Source organism: Ahaetulla prasina, chromosome 1 (assembly GCF_028640845.1).
Source record: "Ahaetulla prasina isolate Xishuangbanna chromosome 1, ASM2864084v1, whole genome shotgun sequence".
NCBI classification, from domain to species: domain Eukaryota; kingdom Metazoa; phylum Chordata; class Lepidosauria; order Squamata; family Colubridae; genus Ahaetulla; species Ahaetulla prasina.
In genome coordinates, this window is record NC_080539.1 from 200,906,553 (window position 1) to 200,918,112 (window position 11,560).

Sequence of the window (11,560 nt, forward strand, 5' to 3'; positions counted from 1 at the left end):
TTGAACCCTATTGACCATTTCTGAAGGGACCTGAAAATGGCTGTCCACTGACAGTCGTCAGCCAACCTGACTGAGCTTGAGAAGATTTGCAAGGATGAATGGCAGAAAATCCCCCAATCCAGGTGTGCAACACTTGTTGCATGATACCCAAAAAGAATCTAGGCTGTGATTGCTGCCAAAGGTGCTTCAACAAAGTATCAAAGAGTGAAGGATCTGAATACTTATGCCAATGTGATATTTCAGTTTTTCTTTTTAATAAATTTGCAGACATTTCTAAAATTTTGTTTTCACTTTATCATTATCAAATACTGAGTATAGAACGAGAAAAGAGAAAAAAATGAATTTCAACAACAATAGAATCAGGCTGCAGCATAATAAAATCGACAAAAGTGAAGGGGATCTGAATACTTTATGAGTGCACTGTATTTCTAAGTAACATTGAAAACCTGAATATATCTGAGCAAAATACTTTTTCAAATACTTTTTATTAAGAATTATAAATAAAAAATAAAAATCACTACAAAATATAAATAGAAAAGTACAAGGGAAAAAGTGAGAGGTGTGAAAAGGAAAAAAAAGAAAGAAAAGAGAAAATGTACTGTATTTTTCACACTATAAGATGCTCTGGACCATAAGACGCAGCTAGCTTTTGGGGAGGAAAACAAGAAAAAGAAATCTGCCTCTTGCCTCCCAGCAATTTGCCTCCTTGCAGCAAACAGTCTAGTCAGCTTCAGCACAGCCTGATTTAGCATGAGCAGCTAATTGGGGGTTGGATCAGCCTCCTGGAATACTGCCAATCAGCTGTTCCAGGTGGTGGGGATTGCCGCTGCCTAACGCTGTGTCCGTGCACCCCATTTTTTGCCTCCACGCATCCTGTTTTCAGCCTCCGTGTGTTCCATTTTTGGCCCATTCCAGGTAGTGGGGATCGCCGCTGCCTATGGCTGCCAAATAGCAGCGGGGATCACCGCCACTTGGAATGGGCCAAAAACAGGGTGGGACATGTGGAGGCAGTGATGGGTGGCAGCGATACCAGCAGCCTGGAACAGCTGATCGGTGGTATTCCAGGAGGCCGATCCAACCGCCAATCAGCTGCTTGTGCTAAATCAGGCTGTGCTGAAGCTGACCAGGCTGTTTGCTGCAAGGAGGCTAATTACTGGGTGGCAGAGGCCGAAGGGTGGGGGCTGGCGGGTAGGCGGAGCTTCGGCAACATTCACTCTATAAGATACACAGACATTTCCACCCATTTGGGGAGGGGGGTAAGTGTGTCTTATAGACCAAAAAATACAGTAACTTCCCTGTTCATCCTACCAAATAAAAACAATTTTAGTAGCGCTTCATGGTCTCTAAATAAAACTTAATCTCTCTCCTTCTCATAGCATATCTTTTAAATAAAGAAAACAAAAGTCCAAATTCTAGGTCAATCAATCTTTTGTCACCAAAAGTCCAGTAAAGGGAAACAGACACAGCTATTTTTAACAATGATTAAATAAACCAATCTTGCAAACCTCTTCTAAGTTTTAAAATTACACTTTAACTCTGTCAAAAAATTCCTAGAGTTAGTTTGCCTTATTGTCTGTGCTTCAAAGTGAAAATTCTTCAGAACTTAACAGTTTTCTTTTGTATCAATAAGTAAAGTATCCCTTTGTCACTTCTAAAAAAAGTCTTTCCTAATCTTAGAATTCTTTTATATATCCAGAAGAAAAAGTCCAAATCAGTTTCCTGTTTTATCTCCCTTAGGGAATAAGTCATCAGATCCATTTCCATTACATTTAAATTTCTCTTCAAATTATTTTCATAGACATCCAACTTTTTATTATGCTTTGTCAATTTCATCAAACATTTCATCCATTCTGTCGAAAAATATATTCCAAAGTCTACAATTTCTTTCCATTTTCTTTATCCTCTGGCTCTGTTGACCTACCTTCAAGGTCTCCTTATCATTAAGAAACAATCAAAGCAATCTCCATTTTCCCATCAGAAAATAACTTCTAAATAACTCAAAACTATAATTCCAAGTCTTCTAGACCTTTAATTATTAATTTTCCAAAATCTATCTAGTATCCTTAAAACGTTTAAAGTCAAATGTACACCATCATATTTTAAGGGGGTGAAAACTCAGCCGATGAATACAATAAGACCTTGCTGATCTGAAGGGTTTTACTCTCTAACATGCAAACTATTTTAAAAAACCAAGTGATTAAGATATAAGACTCAGTCAAATGTGATGTCTATAAAATCTGGTTTATGAGTGTGAGCTTCATGTAATCCTGAATCTCCACCAGTTCACTCATAAACCAACCGAAAAAACTGCAATTTCATGATCTATACATGAGTAGATGATAGAGTCATGTCAATGATCAACACAAATCTCTCCCTTGTTCCAGAGAGATTTTGCCAGCTCAAATCTAGCATTGATTTCCCTTGCAAAAGCTGTCTTGCTAACCAGCCAAAGCTAAAAAGATATTGACTCACCATGTGCCTACAGGTAATCTCCATCTCAGCAAAATACTAATTTATGTTGTTCTCTTCTTTTTAAAGTCACGTTCAATTTCTAGTTCTCCTGTGATGCTAGCTCAGCCAATTTATCAACAACCAACATATCACTATCAGGTAACAATTAAAGATTGCATTTGTTCAATATGATTGTAAATAAGGGAAATCATTAATTACTCTTCTTTTTGTTTATGTAACAAAAACACTGAAAAATTATGAATATATTCCATTTGGATTTTATTGATTAATAATAGCTTAGCTTTTTTTATTAATTGTAATGGTTTCAATGTTTCTTTTATTTAAAGTTTGTATAGTCTTTGACTTATGACCATAATTGGGACTGGAACTTTCATTGCTAAGCAAAGCAGTCCTTAAGTAAGTTGCACCCGATTTTATGACCATTTTGCTATAGTTATTAAGTGAATCACATCATTAATCCAGCTTCCCTCATTAACTTTGCTTGTCAGAAGCCAGCTAGGAAATGGTGATCGTATGGTCCTGGAATGCTGCAACTATCATAAATATATGGCAATTGCCTAGTGTCGGAATCATGATTGCATGACTAGGGATGCGGCAATGGTTGTGTGATGACCAGTTGTAAGTCAGTTTTTTCAGCATCTCCATTACATTGAATGGTCATTAAACATACGGTCATTAGTCAAGACTACCTGTATGCACAGTATACATTGCTTTAGAATTTTGATTAGACAGATTAATTAATTGATTAATAAAAAAATGTTTTTATCTATCCTAGGCTCCTGCACAATGCCTTCCTGGACAATGGCAGTGGAGTATTCCCCAGGTAATTTGAAATATTTTTCAATCTCCTTCCCACATTTTACTATTCTGTTTGACTCTCCATATGAAATTCTTAAAGAACAAAAATACTTTCTTTGTCTTTCTCTGTTCTTTTGATAAAAATTAATGTATATGAGAAGGCAGGATTGAAAGTAAAGACATAGGATTATTAATACCGTTTATGATTGAGTAATCACTAAGTATAGTTTGTTGAAATCATGGTTACAAACAGGATTTTGATGTAACATGTTGAAAACGCCACATAGTTTTCTGATTATTCCTGGCAACTGACTGTAAGAATTAAGGTTGATAATGTGCTAAGTTCCTCAGTCACCCTTTTCTCAGTGAATCTCAAACAGATAAATTCACATGTTATATTGAGAAAGATTGTATCATTTCAAGACTATTTTAAAATAATGCTATTAATAAATGTACCAAAGAATGTAAGGATATGGGTCATGTTTTGAATCAAACCATTTGAATTTAGGAATGTTTCAAGGTCAAATAGTGTTCTGTGATTAGAAACCAGCTATTTTGACCTCAAAGCTTTTCCCAATAATGGAAAGACATTTGATTTGTGTGAGAAACAGTGCATTCTCTATTATTGTTGGGTGCAATTTAACCATACGTTGTAGTTTGGATTGCTTTTCAATTGCTTATAATATTTTGGAAGATAGAAAATGGACTACTTGCATAGAGAAGAAAGTCCAAAAATAGAACATTTTTAAGTACGCTATTCAAACTAAGAGCTAGTTGAATATATGCATGCACATATTTTTTTTCAGAATATACCATTTTTAAAGAAAATCTGCAATCTTTATTAAATAATAGCTCAATAAGATTTTTAAAAAGATTTTATAACAATTACTACAATTTACTAAAGCAGTGTCTTGATGGAATTTCAAGTATTCTGAAATAACTTAAGGCACATAGTTGTTATAAATATATTTAATTCACAGCTCAAACTATATGCCTTTCCCATTCACTGTACATGCATGCCTGATAAAATCATTTTTCTGTTGCACTCCATGTCATTGCCTTCACCTTGTTCTCGGCTGATAAGTTTGATAGATTCAAAGTCTTTAAATTATACTGATGTTTTAAGAAAAATGTCCAGAACATTGCGTTACCTTGGAGAAGAATCTGTTGACTGCAGTGAGTCGAAATAGAGGCATCAACAAAGCGAGCAGCAGTGGAAAGAGCAAATATAATGTTAGAGTAGCATGTTTGCCAGCTGAGTTATGATCAGATAACACTTCAATTCAGTTGTGGGGAAAGGCTGTATACTTATTTGAAATTAAGGCATATTAAAATATGCATACTGGAAGACTTTGAAAGAAAATCAACTTTATGTGTCTTGCTTGGTTTGTGACTTGCTCAGAGAGGAGTTGCCATAAACTCATGCTAGAAAGCAGCACTCCATAACAGGGATACGATGATATGAAATTGCTGAATGTTCATCTTCTAACGTTTGTGTTGATTTGCTGCATAGGTCAGAGTAACCCATTCTATAAATTGAACTTTTGTATGGGATAGTCATGTTTTGCATGTCAGAATGAGATATATTTGTTTTTTAACTGGTGAAAAAAAATAGAGAAGAAACATAGAAGTAGCTGGAAAAACAAAAAAATGTTCTACATGTTTTTAACCACATTGAGATATAATGTAAATCTTTTAGACTAAATCTGCTTTTATTGGGTGATGACCTACATTGACAAAACTGGATAATAGGGCTTTTTCAATTTTGTGGAGAGATTTTATTTATGTATATATAAAATATAGTTAAAGTAATAATGAACTTTACCTTAATTTCCTTATATCGTTGAATTACCAGTATATGGTTTAAGTATCCACAATTTTTTTGTCTTATTGCTTTTAGTCACCTGCTTCTCCTACTTCATTCTTTTACCTTCACCCTTCTGAAATTACTTATCAACCATTGGAAATTGCACAAGATGGTGGATGTGTCCCTCCTCCTCTTTCCCTAATGGAAGCTGCAGTTCCAGAGGTATTTATATTCAGTAAAGCATTTGTATCTGCTCTGTTCAATCTATGATTTTTAGATTATTTTTCCACAGATAATTCAGCTTTAAAATAGGAGAGTTGCTTTGATTAATTGAGAATACATCAAAGGGGGTTTGGGAGGCAGGAGAAAAGTGCATTTTAAATTCAAGATTGTCTACCTGCTGGTAAATATAAACACTTATTTCAAATTAGATAATGGGATTTCCACCAGGGGGCAGGATTAGCTTTATTATGTATTTGTGCCCTTTTTTTTTATTTTGTCACAACAGTATACTTAAACATCGACATAAAACAACAACACATCATAAAAGAAAAACATACATAAGTAAAAGTATGCAATAACTATATAACTATAGTTATATATAATAACTATAACTGTTGCAACCACTTCCCTTTCTGAAAGCTGGAAATGACATACAACATTAATTCACAAAGAATGTCAGGACTCAATGTTAGTAAAAAATTATCAGCGAATATTATTAAATAATGATTATAAAATATTTACAATGATTTTAGTTGAAAGGTTGAAAAGTATCCTGCAAGATTTTATACATGAAGACTGGTGTTGCTTTTTTGCCTAAAAGACAATAAAGAGATAATATTAGAAATATTTTTAATATTTCAGAATTTTTGCAACATCATAATGAAAAATAATCCACATTGATCTTTTGGGATGCAGAGAGACCTTTGATGATGTCTTTGTTGACTAGGATTGCTGATTTCAAACTGTATTTCAAACTGCTTAAGTTTTTCTTAAACTGCTTAAATTTTTAAATTCTATTTATGTTTTAAATTGGGTTTTTAGATTTTAAATATTTTAATGTTTCGGCCAATTGTATAATAAGTTTCTTAATTCAGTTTTTAATTGTACATTGTTTATGTTTTATCCTGGCTGTACACCGCCCTGAGTCCTTCGGGAGAAGGGCGGTCTAGAAATCCAATAAATAAATAAATAAAATAAAAATAAATAAAAATAAAATATTTTGCAGGCAGTGATTTGATTTGGCTGAAAGAATGGGTTTTGCTGAGAAGTAAGAAAATGTTACAAAAAGAAGTATATAACCTGAGATTCAGGTGGCATGGCTTTTTATGTTACAACAAAGTAAAAATTAATCTAGATTTTAAAAATCATCATGTGAGAAGTGCCATTTTAAGCATTTGGAATAAATAAAAGCCCATCTTGTATGTATTGGTCTCAGCACAAGAAACATAAGAAACAGTGGACAAAGAAAAATGGTTAAAATACCAAAATGTGTTAGTATAGGAACATGGAGTACTTAAAGATGAAGCCAAGAGAACAATTGACTGCAGAGGGATTTGCAGTCATTTGTTTATATCTCAATCTTACCTTTCCCCCCCCCCCAAGAATGCTTTTAGGTGTTGTTTACATAAGCCCACAGGGCTTTTGTAGAAAATAAAGGTGGTGGGTAATTACACCAGAGTTTTGCAAGTATTTCTTGCAAAAATGGTAAAATTCAATGCAATTTTTGAATGCAAAAATTCAAAAAATGGTAGAGAGAAACCAGGACTTCTGGATAGAATGCAGAGAATTTTTACTTTCTAATAAAAGTGACAAGGCAGCTCTCAACAAATAGGCAGGCTTTCCTGCCCCGCATGTAATAAATTTATTGAAACCCAAAGAACATTTTCATAGAATTCCAAATGTGCTTGCCAGTCCAAAAGCCTAACCCACATTGCATGATGATGATAAAATTAAAATGTAAATTTGCAGGGCAGAATGTTAAGACTAGAATCAGTGAAGTTGACTTGTAGCTTAGCAGAATGTGAAAAAGGGTTTAAACTGAAAATCCAGTTTTGATTGTTGTTCATATACTAAAGATATATTTAATTCTAAAAAGAAGTTGAAATATTTGTTTGCCTATCAGCCATATACTGATCATGGAGTGCAAGCAGCATATCACCAAGTTTATGCTCCAAGTGCCATAGCCATGCCAGCCCCTGTGATGCAACCGGAGACTATTAAAGTAAGGCTTCTAATTTTTTTGTATCAGTTAAACGTGTTTTATAAATCAGGAAAAACTCAAGTTGGAAAGATTATTGCAAAAAAAAAAAAAAGGGGGGGGGGAGCATAATACCTTCTTCTCCAAACAAAAAATAGGTTGGGTTTGGATCCAGATTTAATAAATGGAAAGCTCTTGCTATTTAGGCATGGTTTGATTCCTTGGAGGTATCCTGCTAGTAAAAGAGAAGCATTTTTCCATCATCTGCTTTGTATCCTCCAGGCATATTTATTCAAAGTTTTCCCATATAATTTAGAAATTCCATTGGGAATATAGTATAACAACAAAATGACATTTTTGAACCTTAACCTCTTTCCAAGAACCTAGCAATATATTTTAATTTCCTTTCTCTTTTGTTTCTGCTATTCAAAGCAAGTTTTCAGAGAATGCAGATTGCTATAGGGAATCCACAAAAAATTCTACCTCCCTTATTGTCACATATATTTGCTTTTTCTTTGATCCTTTGAAAGACTGGCTATGTGATACAGAAAAATTATACTATATCTTCTGCCTCCTTAAGCAATGTATAAAACTCTCACAGTGATGTTAGCCTGATATTTTAAACAAGATTTCTGTGCTCTGATTCTTGAGTTTCTGTGCAAGCATACTTTACATACAGGACAGCACTCTATTGATTTTGATCCTTTTAAATAACTAGTTACTAGTTGGTCAAGACCTAGATTTGTAACAGCATTGTACAGGGTAGTATGGATGGGTTCAGTTGTACATTCGTTTGTTATCCAATTAATAAGAGGTAGGTTGAGGTCACCCAGAAAGATGAGAGGATAAGGGCAAGAGGCAGCCCATGTTAGTAGTGCGGTTAACATGTTCGTGTGTGCAATGTCGTACTCGGGGGCTCTAGCATAGCAAGAAGCGAAGTGTGATGTTAAGGGACAGTTCACAGACAATAGTTTCTGGAAGAGCGAGTTTATATGCAACTTGAATATTTTTTAGATTCAGTGACTTTTTGTAAAAGGTACCATTCCATTGCTGTGCACTAGTTTCAAATATTATCACGTCAAATTTCAAATATATATTGTGTCATCATCATATTTCTCCTGAGCTATAATCTCTCTTTAATTCTATATCCTCTGGGCATTGATGTAGAAAACTGAGGTTTTGAGTGGCACCACCTAGTGTTTCAGTTTTCTGTGAAATTCAGAATCCCAGCTTTGTCCTTTTGCTTCTCTCTTTGCATTCTGCTTTATTGGCCCAGTTCTTGGCTGAGTATATGGTTCTGGGCCTTCATCACCCCCTTTTTTTAGCTTAATGCCATCCTGATGAGACTGGCAAGATATATGCCAAATATTTACTTTTCAGGCTTTGAAGATGTAGCCCACCTTTTCCCAAGTGTTCTTTGTGAAGGTGGAACAGATTATTCTGGTAGAATCCAAACCCTATCTCTGTATTACATTTAGGTAGCAATTTATAAATACTTGCTAATAAATTATTTTGATTCAACTTCTGTTCTCTTTCTTTGGTAACTCTTTTTTCTTTTAGGATCTCTTTTTATTTTTCCAGTTATTCGCAAATATATTAACCATAATAGATTTCTTCCTTCAATAAGCAGTTTTTGTCATGCCTTGAGTCCTTTTTGAGTCCAGATGTCTCATGTTTGCATACGTAATTAGATATTTCTTACTGTAATTATCTTTGAAATAAAAAGCATTTGATGATGATGCTAGTTGTGAAAACATTAGATTTATCCTTGCTTTTAAGTAAGTCCAACTTTTTAATAGATAACTGAGATTGGGAACAGTTTTTGGTCTCTCTTTTGTATCTTGCAAAATTTTGAATTTTACTCTCGGGGTTTTTTTTTTGTTTTGTTTTTGTTTTGTTTTTGTTTTGTTTTGTTTTTTATGTTTTTTTTTAAAATTTACATTTATATCCCGCCCTTCTCCGAAGATTCAGGGCGGCTTACATTGTGTAAGGCAATAGCCTCATTCTATTTGTATATTTACAAAGTCAACTTATTGCCCCCCCAACAATCTGGGTCCTCATTTTACCTACCTTATAAAGGATGGAAGGCTGAGTCAACCTTGGGCCTGGTGGGACTTGAACCTGCAGTAATTGCAGGCAGCTGTGTTTAATAACAGGCTTCTTATAGCCTGAGCCACACCGTGGCCCTCCCATTCCCTATAAAAGAATCAATTGACGTCAATCCTGCATTTATTTATCCAGATATCAAGGTGCTGTTTGAAATAAGAAATATACCTTGGCTAGTACATTCATTTTTATCAATGCCTCAAGTCCTAGCCAGAAAATTTTTAAAGATTTTTCACCTAAATATAATTTTGTTTTATTTTTTTCCCATAGTTTATTGAAATTGTTTTGAAATAAGATTTTGTTATATACTGTAAAGTATAGTCCTAAATGTGTCATTGGAGCTTATGTTATCTCACAGTCAGATTTTTTATGAAGTTTCTTCCTCGGAAGTCAATGCTTTGCTGTTATCTTTGGGGTTTCTTTCATTGGTTTAGTATCTGGAAAAGCAACCTACATCTTTGACTAATTTCACTACCTACTTTATGGAGTTATGTGGTTTTGTGATTGCTAATAGCATTTCATTGGCATAAACTTTTCATCTTGTATCCTTGATTTATGATGAATAAAAATTATGTGCTTATTTTGGGGGGATCCTGTTGGCTAAGATTTCCAGAGCAATTACAAATAGTAAAAGCAAATAAATATTCTTCTCTTGTGACTTTGGTAATGAAAACATTTATAGAATGTTCTATTGACTATAAAAAGCTCTGTTTCAAAGGGTAAATAAGTATTACTGTGCTGTTCATTAGTTTACTATTTATGTATTTCTGCAATACTGAGGAAAGCTAATAAAAGTAAAATAACCAGTCTCTGTAATAAAAAGTTGAGATTCAGTTTGACAAATTATAACTAAAGATGCCAGCATTCAATTTATTTATTTTTAGTAGTTTATCTAGGTAAAGAAATGAATTTAGTTAATGGGATTGTTTACATCATGTTATAAATTATTGTCTTTCTTTTTAGGCTGTATTTGTATTTCTTCATTTTCCTTTTGGAAACTTTCTTTTAATTGAACAGATTTAGCAGAATTTCATGCTTTTATTTAAACTGTATTACAGATTAAAGCTGTGTGGTTTTGTGAATGTGGGTTGTTTTTTTTTAGGAAGCCAGGATACATTCAGTGAGAAGAAATTTTTCACATCCTTCATCTATGAGTTTGAAGCCTCGATATGCACGAACTCCTCATTTTCACCCTAGAAAAGATTACAGATCAGATGACAGTATGCTCAATACTTCTTCCTCTACAGACTCTGTTAAATAAAATGTTAGATATCTACCAAATATGTTAACTCTTAAAGGTATGTAATTTTATAGCATCTTATATTTGCTGAATACAAAATTCCTCTCTTGTGTAAGGGTATTAAAAAACCCTTGCTCTTACGAACATAACGTTACTAAACAAACTGCAGGATAAAAATCATGGTTACTGTTATCAATTGGTATACTACTATGGTGACACAGACCAATAATTTGTAATATGCAGACTGTGCATATATTGCTTATTTTAAACAATACATTTTAAAACCAGCATCTTTATATTGTAAGGCAAGCCTAGCATTTATCTTCATCTGATAAATTACAAGGGTGTTGTAATAAAACTACAAAAAACATTTTTGTTAGACTGAAATCTAGTGAATATCAAATTCATGTTCTTTTATCCAATCTTTCCATGTCAGTTCAATTTATGTTATATATTTTTAAAAAATCTTTTTTACATCTAGAAGTTAATTTCAGTAAATTGGAAGATAATTTAAGATTTTTAAAGTTCTTTTTTAAAAATTATAGGACTGCCAGCTTATATTTATATAACTTTCTGATTTTTATGGCTGATAATTTTCTTAAAATTCTAAACATTATACATATATGTATTTTGTTTAATGTTGAGATTACAACAGGCATAAATAATACTGCATACACTTATAGCTTTTCCCCTGTTTAAGGGCAGAATCAAATAAGATCTCTGCCTATATCATGTCTAGTGTATTCCTCTACACTATAAAACACAACACTACACAGATCAGAAAAGTTTGCTTATTCCTTTTTCTAGTAAATTTTTATTACAATCTCAAACTTAATATAGCAGAATAAAGAAACATGAAAAAATTACTATGGAAGCCCATTCTTGTAATTAACAGTCAAATATTTTTCCATTATTTTCTAATTTTAACGAATTTTTT

General features: G+C 33.3%; 1 protein-coding gene across 1 annotated transcript in view; it reads left to right on the plus strand.

Annotated features, from left to right (window-relative positions):
- BOLL (boule homolog, RNA binding protein) overlaps positions 1-10,644 on the plus strand; it is a 34,537-nt gene extending 23,893 nt beyond the window's left edge. Inside the window, exons 8-12 of the mRNA XM_058164878.1 lie at positions 2,539-2,610; positions 3,248-3,295; positions 5,171-5,299; positions 7,203-7,301; positions 10,486-10,644. Coding sequence (XP_058020861.1) covers positions 2,539-2,610; positions 3,248-3,295; positions 5,171-5,299; positions 7,203-7,301; positions 10,486-10,644 — 507 coding nt within the window. The remainder of the gene's footprint in view (positions 1-2,538; positions 2,611-3,247; positions 3,296-5,170; positions 5,300-7,202; positions 7,302-10,485) is intronic.
- Positions 10,645-11,560: the final 916 nt, after the last annotated feature.